Here is a 9,371-nt window from a genome sequence, read left to right on the forward strand (position 1 = left end):
AACCTTCAGGGTGGATATAGCTCGCTCACCCCGATGACCTATCCACGTCATCATTTACCCAGAATACTTTGCATGTAAATAAAATGGCTCCGCCCATGTTAAAATATATTTTTAAAAATTATTAAAACTAAACAGCCTACAGTATTTTTACAGTCTTTATTTTACAGTTAAAATAAATGTTTATCAAGTAAAGTCTAATGTTACAACTAATCGTGGATCCCTTTAACTGTTCAGGTATTTTTTATAAGAACCCCACTTTAAAATATTCTGAATATGCCTTTAATGACTTTAAGTGCAGTATTCTTCAGTATTCTTCTGAATTAAGTGTTTTTCTCTTAAGTTTAAAACTAATTTGTAAAACTTCACTGTTTTAAAAGCTAAGAAATGTTTTTTTTAAGTCTGTCCACTTTCAGCACAGTAAAAACAGCTTCTGTGTTTTCAGACATTCAAGTTAAAATTTGAGTCAGATATTTGTTTCTGTTAGACAGTGACACCTGATGCTCTGCAACAGATTCTTAATAAAAATATCATGTATTAATAATATTTCTGTATAGTTGCATTCGTTTCATTCTGGTTTTATATTATTACATTAGATTGTTTTATAGTTGGATCATTTATCATCTCATTACTTAAACTGTTTTGTGTATTAAAGATAAATTTTAACAGTGTGAGGCACTGACTTAATAATAATATTAATAATATTGATTATATTGAATTTGTAAAAGGCCAGTTATTTACTTTATGTTCAGAATTAAAGTATTTTGTTATCTTGGAAGCGTTATTATAAGAGCTCATTATTTGGGTGACTAAATATATGAGAATACAGTTTTTAAAAAGCCAGTCAAGTCTTCACGTTCAGCTCCTAATGAAGAATAATAAAATCACTGTTGCCCTGCAGTGACCTCCCTCATGTTGGGTGCAGTCAGAGGGATTCTCATTGCTCAGTCAGAACGAACACAGAGATCCACTCCACTTTGTCCAGAACACTTCACACGTCATCCCCATCCTTCCAGCTTCCCAGACCCAGAGATGTGGCTTGATTGGTCCGCATCACTCAAGGCCAAATGTGCTGGTTTCCTCCACAGCCACCAGCAGTTTCTCGTAGAGCGTGATGTAGGAAGGGTAAGGAGGCAGGTCGAGGCGGTTGAAACACGTGTGAGCCCTAACAGACAGAGAGGAAACAAAGAGTAAAGGTCTGTTTTTTTATTCCCAACACTTTCTATCATGAATGAAACACAAAGCAGCTGGGACGATGCTGAAAGGTCAGTTAAAGACTCTGAGAATAATACCAGTCACAATTAATCACAAAACTAGTCAAACCACAGCTCTGCTTGCTGCCCAACAAATGAATGTCCTACTCTAACGGTGCTATCTCACTGGACTGTGACTACTTGTCGAACACCATTCATGAGGGACCTCAAGAACACGTTGCAGTGCTAGAGCGGGTTTTAAATATCCTTGAATGTACAGAGGTGCGTAGTCCTGTTTCAGTTTCAAACAAGTTCAAAACTTTGGGAGACAAATTTTCAACCTGTCTCAAACACACCTGCATTGTTTTGCGAGGGTCTTGGACATGTCTGAAGAGTTCTAGAGCACAGGAGTTTGCTCTGACCATAGAGTTAAACAACTAACTTTAATAAACAGTAAAGCTTAATGTGTTGTAGTTTTATAAGAAATTTTAACTTGATGAACTTCACTGCTTTTCATGCATCATCTAGAAAAAAACATTAAATAAATTAAACATAAAAGCAACAGGAAACTGTACCGTCACATAGGTTGTGGTGAAATTTACATAAGCAGAGAGTTAAATGACAAAGTATCATTGTATGAAAAACAGCACTGTCTGCCCTCAATGAGCTGTTTCGACCTCATTACAAAAGATGCTGTCAGATGGACTAACTGACCTAAAAGTTTGTTTGTCAGGCGGCCACAGCGTGAGTGATTTACATTTACTGCCGAGAATAATAATCGTCACCCATAATATGGTAAGGACAAAAATGATGCAAACTTGCCCCATCCACTCCTCTTTAAAAACGTGTGCTTCAGTGCTGCCTCAGCTCGACACCAACAAGAGATGAATCTGCAGCCTTGTTTAAAGCAAACCAGTTTTTCTTCACACAGCAGAGGGAAAACACACTCAGGCAGCTGGTGGGTGAAAACTGGTGGCGTTTGTTGCTGTTACTGCAGCCTACACCGTACATTTGCTGATTAAGGCTCAACCTCTTACAGTTAATTTCTTCTACCTCAGTCATGCTCTGCTTCTCACACCCATCGTCTGGACACAGGCTCGCTCAATCCCTTGCTTGCCTTTTGCACACTCTCTCGCTGTGCTCAGAGGCTTCATTGCATTATACCAACGTATTCCAGTGCAATAAAACATGTTTGCTGACTTGTTAGTCCTTCTGAGAATTACTGTCCTTTTAATTAAATTAAGTGGATCTATCTAAAATGCTAAATCAAAATATCTAATGTGAGAAAGTCACATTTCAGTTTTGCCAGTCTAGGGAACAATATCTAATGTTTAAAAAAACTTATAACTAGTAAGAGTTGGATTGCAGACACATAAACTATGAGTCTGTTCTTGTAAGGACATATATTTTAGATGGCAATGTTAATTCTAAACCATTGCTAATAAACTTGTGGCCCGTGGGCCACATATAGCCTGTGGGTGACATCCGTCCGGCCCGCCAATGAGGACCACCTCAAAATAAATAATTATAAAGTTTTTAAACTTAATTAAATATAAAACAGATTTTAAATCAGTTATAAATTTTAAATAAATTTAATTGAAAAGGGAAATGATAATAATACTTGTTTGGTTACATACTGCAGTAATTTAGTTATCTCTGTTCTTGACCAAAACAATGCTTTAGTGCAGTGGTTCCCAAACTTCTCAGTTGTTTTTGCACAGAAGAGCAGTAGCAGAGACCTGTGCCCCCAAGAGGGGATAAACATCGGTATCGGGTCAAAGAAAGAGGGACACAGCAGAAATATTCATTGTGCTTTGAGTACATTAACCTCACTCTTTTGTAATATGTAAGACAAAACAATGTTGTTAGGAGTCATTTTTAAATGTAATTAGTTCTGAAAATCTATTGAAGACCCCACCTTGATGTTTTGGGACTCTACTGTGGGCCCCGACCTCAACTTTGGGAASCCCTGGTTTAGTGACTATCCACGGCTCAATCCAAATGAATGGAAAAAGTGATGTAATTTGTCCAAGGGTGAATTATGTTTAAGAATTCGGAAATGTTGACAATATGAAGACTGCTATTTTGTTTATTTGAAATGTTTGTTTTGACCAAGAATAATTAAATTATGGACATTTTAAATAGGTTACATATCCAGTCTCATTTTTACATGCTAAAAAAGACCCTCATAGATGAGGGGCAGCGGCTAGTGTCTCATTATGGAAACAGGTTACTGAGTAAATTTTGTGGTCTTGGACAGGTCCTAACATCTCACAAGCTTCTCTTTACATCACAGTTAAGTTTACACTTCCAGACCAAAAAGCAGTCAGAACTGATTCCTTTAATGTTCTACGTGGCACCTGAGCAGGTAATATCGAGAAGAGGTACCTGGGTAGTGACGTGACTTTGCCCCACTTCTCGATGCAGAAGCGCCTGAGGCCGTTGGACCCCCTCAGGGATGCAAAGCCCTCATAGGGAACACTGGACGTCCCTGTGACAAACTGCAGCAGGCGGAGGCGCTGCTCATTGGTGAACCTCTCCACTGCTGCCCAGAACCAGCGCATCACTATGTGGCCATCATGGTAACCTGGTGGGTGCAGAATACACAAAATACACATACATACATAAACTTAGCACAAAAAGTAAGTGAATAAGTGTAGCTTGTGTTGTTGTAACAATGCTTCCTAACAATAAATCTTATAATGCTGGAAAGCCTGTTAAATTCTATTTTAAATGGTGCCACATTTGTAAGGAACATGCATTTGTGGGATGAGCAGTAGAGCTGAGTATGTGGGTTGATCCAACTAAAAATTCATCAAATYTTCTCTGTCAAACAGCTTATTTTACTGTTGCAACTGACTCTTGTTTTGAGCTTCTGCTGCCCCCAGGTGCTGCCAATCAGATGCTTGACATTTATACCCAAGAAACATTGTTACAACAAAAAAAATCTACCAAACACACATTTACTTAGTTTTTGTGCTATGTACAGTATATTTTAGTTTAGTTTAATTCATTTATTCATTTCATTTGAAAATAAAAAATATATACACAACAAAGAAATACAAATCACACTTAAAATGAAAGGAGGCATGAAGAAGAAAAAATCTTATAATACCTGTCCCTTTTTTCCAAAATTAATTTCAAGCAATAATAATCAAGAACAAAATAAAAACTTCAATTCCTTTTCAAACAACAGCTTTTGAAATACATTATACGGTTTCATATATCTTTAACAAACACATTTTTTTTATCATTCTCTTAAACAAACACATTGAGCCAGCATTTTTATAATCACTTTCCAGATTATTCCACAATCTTATTCCTTGAACTGAAGTACATCGGGCCTTGTTCGAATTTTAGGTTTTATAAACTTCTCAAGTCCTTTAAGATTATAAGAACTTTCTCTCTTAACAAAATATAACTGGATGTTTAAAGGTAAAAAAAAAATTATGAGCTTTATTCAAAATCTGCAAGATATTATAATCAACCAACTGATAAAATTTTAATAATTTTAATTTAGAAAATAATATATTCGAAGGATGACAGTAATGTTTTCTGTTAATAATTCTTACGGCTCTTTTCTGTAAATTAAAAATAGGATTTGTGATTGTTTTACGTGGTTTACCCCAGACTTTAACACAGCAGATCAAGTGTGGAACAATTATTGTATTATAAACAGAGCTTTATCATTGAATAACTCCTTTACTTTATACAGTACTGCAATAGCTATATATATTCATACAGATACTACAAGATTTGTTTTATTTTAATCTTATTTCCTCGCATTTAAAAGTTGGATTATTCATGTCTGTAAACACAAAAGCAACCAWTTTAGTTTGCATTTGCCAAATCAGCGTTCCCTGTTTCTGAGCTGTGTCCAGTGTTCAGCTGAGGTAACATAAAGCAGATGARCCGCTGAGAACACCTGACTCGTACCTCCTCTGTACTCGGTGTTGCTCCTCCAGTCGCTCAGGTCGATCTCTACAGTCCCAGCAATGACCAGCTCAAGCTCCCGGGCATCAAAAACTGACACCAGCCTGGAGTCCACCACCTGAAGAGGACACAGGGACCCTTCTGAACTGGGCTGAAAACCCATGGTCCAACGGTAAAGGAAGGTGGATCAAGACAGCAAGCTCAAAAATATATAAAGAAAAATGTTACCACGTGGCTGACATTATAGCTGAAAACATACTCCCTGCGAACTGCCGACGTCGGCACGGGTTGTCGCAGTTTAATGACGCGCCCAGACTAGAAAGCAGAGTTTTATAATAAGATACTCAAACCGTGAAAAATTTATGGCTTGTTTGTTTGTGCTGAAAGCGCTGCTGCACTCGGTAAAAAAAAAGGGGGGGGGRACCCTGACTCGCTCCCAGAGCCGACACCAGGAAGTAGAGTTTTATAAAGATAGTCAAACCGTGACAAACTCATGAATGGAGATAAAACAGAGGTTGTGCACGGAGGACTCTGACTGATAAAAACTGTGGAGCTTTAACCAGGACAGATGTGGATAAATACGTCGGGTGAGTGACGAGTCTTTTTTTCCTGCAATGATTGTCGGCTGTAGTGGGGGGAACATTCCATGAAGTGACGTGTGGTTCAGCGGGAGGGGGAGTTTCCCGAGCTTGGCGCGGGGGTGTCTCAGGGACTATGAAAGGTCTGTGCGAAAACAACTGCCGATCAACCACTTGACTGCGCGTCGACCCGTCAGCGACAGAGCGAGTATGTTTCAGGCTTAATTCTCCTCTACCAGTGTTCCTGGGTGCTGTGGTATCTGTTGTTGACAGGGAACTCTTCCTTTGTAGCTTCAGCTTCCTGTTTCCAGTCTTGTGTCTAGTGATAGTATCTGTTTGTTACAAACCATGTGGGAGCAGAAGTTACCTCGTAGAAGCCTCTGACCAGCGCCTCGGTCTGTTGCACCACTCCTCGCTCCACTCTCCATTTAGCCATTCGCTCTATGTAATCCTTCTTGTTCTTCTCAGTCACCTGCAGGTGGGAGCCGCCCGACTTCAGCTCCCGCTCCGTCACCTGCAGACAGAGTTAGCAGGATGAGGAGATGGGTGCTGGATGTGAAACCAACTTTTTCAAAGCCTTTTGGATGCTGCATTAGAGTTACCGCTGACCTGGCCAAAAACCTCCTCGTTCACGGTGAAGGTGAGGTCCAGGATGTCTGTGATGTCGTTGTCCTTCATCCACTGCAGAGACTGGTGGAACTCCTCGTCCAGGTACTCCAGATCTGACAGGTCCGTCGCTCTGTGGGCCACACAGAGCTCACTTTACAAACCAAAACACTACACCCCCACAGAGCTGACTGGGTCAGACTCAGTTTTCCTAAAAGAAATCTGGTTAGTAGAGAGAGACTTCAATTGCTTAAAACGTAAGTAAAAGGAAAAATAGATTTTTTTTTCATTTTAGCATGAAATTATTTTAAAGACTTAAGTTTGAGTTACTATATCTGTAACTACAACTTTATTTTGAAGTAAAATGACAGAAAGCTTTCAGCTTGTGCTCTGGTGAATACTCACAGTCTGAGCAGCGCCTTGTAGAAGGGTCTGGTGAAAAAAGCATCCAACAAGTACTGATGGATCAGAGCAAGACCCAGAATACGACCGCTGAACCGGAACCTGGGCACAATCACACACAAAAAGCAGAATTATATGAATAATAAAATATATAGATATTTCATCTGGGAGACTTTTTGTCTGTTAAAAAGTTTGCATTTGTTTCCTTCTTCTGTATTAACCATGACTTATGCATACTAATACACTCCTAATAGTCAGTCAGTTTTCACCAAACTTAAACTTAAACTGCTTACCATTCTAGATGGTTCTCAACGAAAGCTGACATGGGGCTGATCTGCACGGTATACGTGTCGTTAGCAGAGTATTCAAACAGACCGTAGTAGGGATTAAAGAGCTCCTGAGACAGAAGGAAGAAGAACTCTCTGGACGGGCCGCTGTAATCTAACCTGATGAGAGAACACGACAGAGGTGGCAAAGTTTTATKTAAACACATAAAATGTCTCTTCTATCCAACACCGCCTGTCCTGTGGGTGGGACTGATGTGAGCATGCTTTGGTTTTAATAAAGTGGATCAAATAGGTTCACTCAAACTTTAAATTTGAATGAGAAAAATGTCAGTAACTGTGTTTTTTGGTTATTTTTCGCGATAGTCTTTTGTGTTTATTGTTGAGTTTATTCTTTTTTGGTTTATTTTCTGTGTTCTGTCCCCCAGAGTTCCAGTGTCATCAGTTCATTCTTCTCAGTTCTTTTCCTCAGATCAGCTTCTGCTCCTTAGTCCTGCCACGTCCCCTGTTTGGACCTGGGGTATTTCTGTGTGGAGTTTGAATGTTCAAAAACATACAATAGATTGCCTTCAGGACCAGGCCTCCCTTAGAAAAGACATCTGGATTCAGTTGGATTTGCCTGGCTAAACAAAGGTCAATGTTAAAATAATTTGAAAAAATCCTGAAGTAAAACGGTAAATTAAAAAAATAAAACTAAAATGATACGTGTTTTTTTAAGGACTGATTGGCCTTAAAGAAGGAGCACCGCAGAAATTAAGATGCTGCACAGATACAGTTTTTAGAAGAAATAAAAATAAAACAAAACCCTTTTTTCTTCATTCAATATAAAAGATTTAAACCAATTTTAAATTCTAAATTAATGATTCAAAACAGTAAAATAAACAGATTCAAAAGGTAAAAGCTAATAATACTTATCCTTTTACACAATTCAGCGTGTTAAACAGTACATTCTGTTTTTATCATATTCAGGGTCAGGGTGTGCATGACCCAATGAACCCAAGATTAATCTGAGCTGTCAGCCCCAGTTATTCCCTCTGTCTCTATTCCCTCACCAGTTGACCATTGTGTGTGTTTACATTACATCTGATTCTCCTCCATGATCTCACTGTGTGTTTATAAGTTTTTTTATTAAATAAATTGAGGTTTTATTACACTCAAGCACTTTGTGTAGCATTTCTTGTATTCTAACTTTACAAACTCTGACAAAACAGTTATAAATATCTGTATGTATGTGTAGGAGCCCATTTGGCTGTAAAATATAATTTCATGTGTGGTCCTAGGCTGGTTCTGGTGGCGTGAAAAATGTGCGAGGATGTCCCGCTGTACGCATCTCACCCCTCCTCCCCCAGGAAGGTGACGTAGAGTTTGTTCCTCTGCAGCTCTTTGCGAGAATAAGCCATGACCTGGTTAAAGGTTCCCTCCAGCAGGTGTTCCCTCCTGATCAACAGCCTGCAACAACCAACCCCAAACACTGTTAACCAATGACCCGTCAGCATTTCAGGCTTAGTTTAAGGGTTAGAGCACTTACTTGATCTTGCCGGGACCCTGGCCATAGCCTTTAGCTTCTAGTTTTCTGTAGAAGTTTCGCAGTTTGGCTTCAAAGTCTCTGCGATAAGGAGCCGGGGCCCGGGCCCTTTGCAGGCCTGAACACACAGGTTAGGTCACAGGATAGATTTTATCATTTTCAGGGTTGGCGGTTTCATGAAGGTTTATAGAAGCCAAAAGCAGAGACGCTTATTGGGACAACAAATGCTGTTAATACAGTATAAATAGCAAACATATCAAGCAAATGATCCTGATTTTACACTTTCTGTTAACTGGTTTTGTGAGCTACTTTAAAAAGACATCATGAACAAAGAAAGAAAAATATTTTCCAACGAGATACTTTTTAAAGTTCTTTAGAAACCTATAAACATCATCCTACGTAAGTTTATGAAGTTTATGAATAACAATGCTGTGGTTCAAACTGGTTTGTTTTTGGTCACAGGTTAAAAGCCTGCCTCTCTGATAGTATGGGGGTGCATTAGTGTCTATGGAATGGGTAGCCTATACATAACTGGAAAGACACCATCAATGCAGAAAAGTCTTAATCTGCACAGAAAAACTTCCTCAACGAATATTTTTTACTTTATTCAGCACAGAAGAAACTCAAACCTGAGGGTCAAAGAGTTTGTTTTGCACAGAAAACATTTCTGCAGACTGGATCAGCCTCACTTCACACTGGTTCCATTTTGTTTTTAAGGTTTATCAGGTCACATTTTTACAAAGACAATTATAAGCACAATTACGAGCCAAGCTTCCTGCTGTGACCCAATTTTTTATAGATGCTCAACGCCACACACACACACACACACACACACACACACACACACACACAC

At 39.0% G+C, this 9,371-nt stretch overlaps 1 protein-coding gene across 2 annotated transcripts in view; it reads right to left on the reverse strand.

Moving 5' to 3' along the window:
- Nucleotides 1-534: 534 nt before the first annotated feature.
- The window catches only part of hecw1a (HECT, C2 and WW domain containing E3 ubiquitin protein ligase 1a), a 53,408-nt gene continuing 44,571 nt past the window's right edge, over nucleotides 535-9,371 (reverse strand). For both annotated transcript variants that reach the window (XM_014015291.1, XM_014015290.1), the window contains 9 exons: nucleotides 8,522-8,636; nucleotides 8,329-8,442; nucleotides 7,003-7,155; nucleotides 6,713-6,811; nucleotides 6,311-6,440; nucleotides 6,069-6,215; nucleotides 5,127-5,241; nucleotides 3,579-3,777; nucleotides 535-1,162 (listed from right to left, as the gene is read on the reverse strand). In XM_014015291.1, the coding sequence (XP_013870745.1) occupies nucleotides 1,051-1,162; nucleotides 3,579-3,777; nucleotides 5,127-5,241; nucleotides 6,069-6,215; nucleotides 6,311-6,440; nucleotides 6,713-6,811; nucleotides 7,003-7,155; nucleotides 8,329-8,442; nucleotides 8,522-8,636 (1,184 nt within the window). In that variant the 3' untranslated portion in view covers nucleotides 535-1,050. The remainder of the gene's footprint in view (nucleotides 1,163-3,578; nucleotides 3,778-5,126; nucleotides 5,242-6,068; nucleotides 6,216-6,310; nucleotides 6,441-6,712; nucleotides 6,812-7,002; nucleotides 7,156-8,328; nucleotides 8,443-8,521; nucleotides 8,637-9,371) is intronic.

Source organism: Austrofundulus limnaeus, unplaced genomic scaffold (assembly GCF_001266775.1).
Source record: "Austrofundulus limnaeus strain Quisiro unplaced genomic scaffold, Austrofundulus_limnaeus-1.0 Scaffold126, whole genome shotgun sequence".
In the NCBI taxonomy this organism is placed as follows: domain Eukaryota; kingdom Metazoa; phylum Chordata; class Actinopteri; order Cyprinodontiformes; family Rivulidae; genus Austrofundulus; species Austrofundulus limnaeus.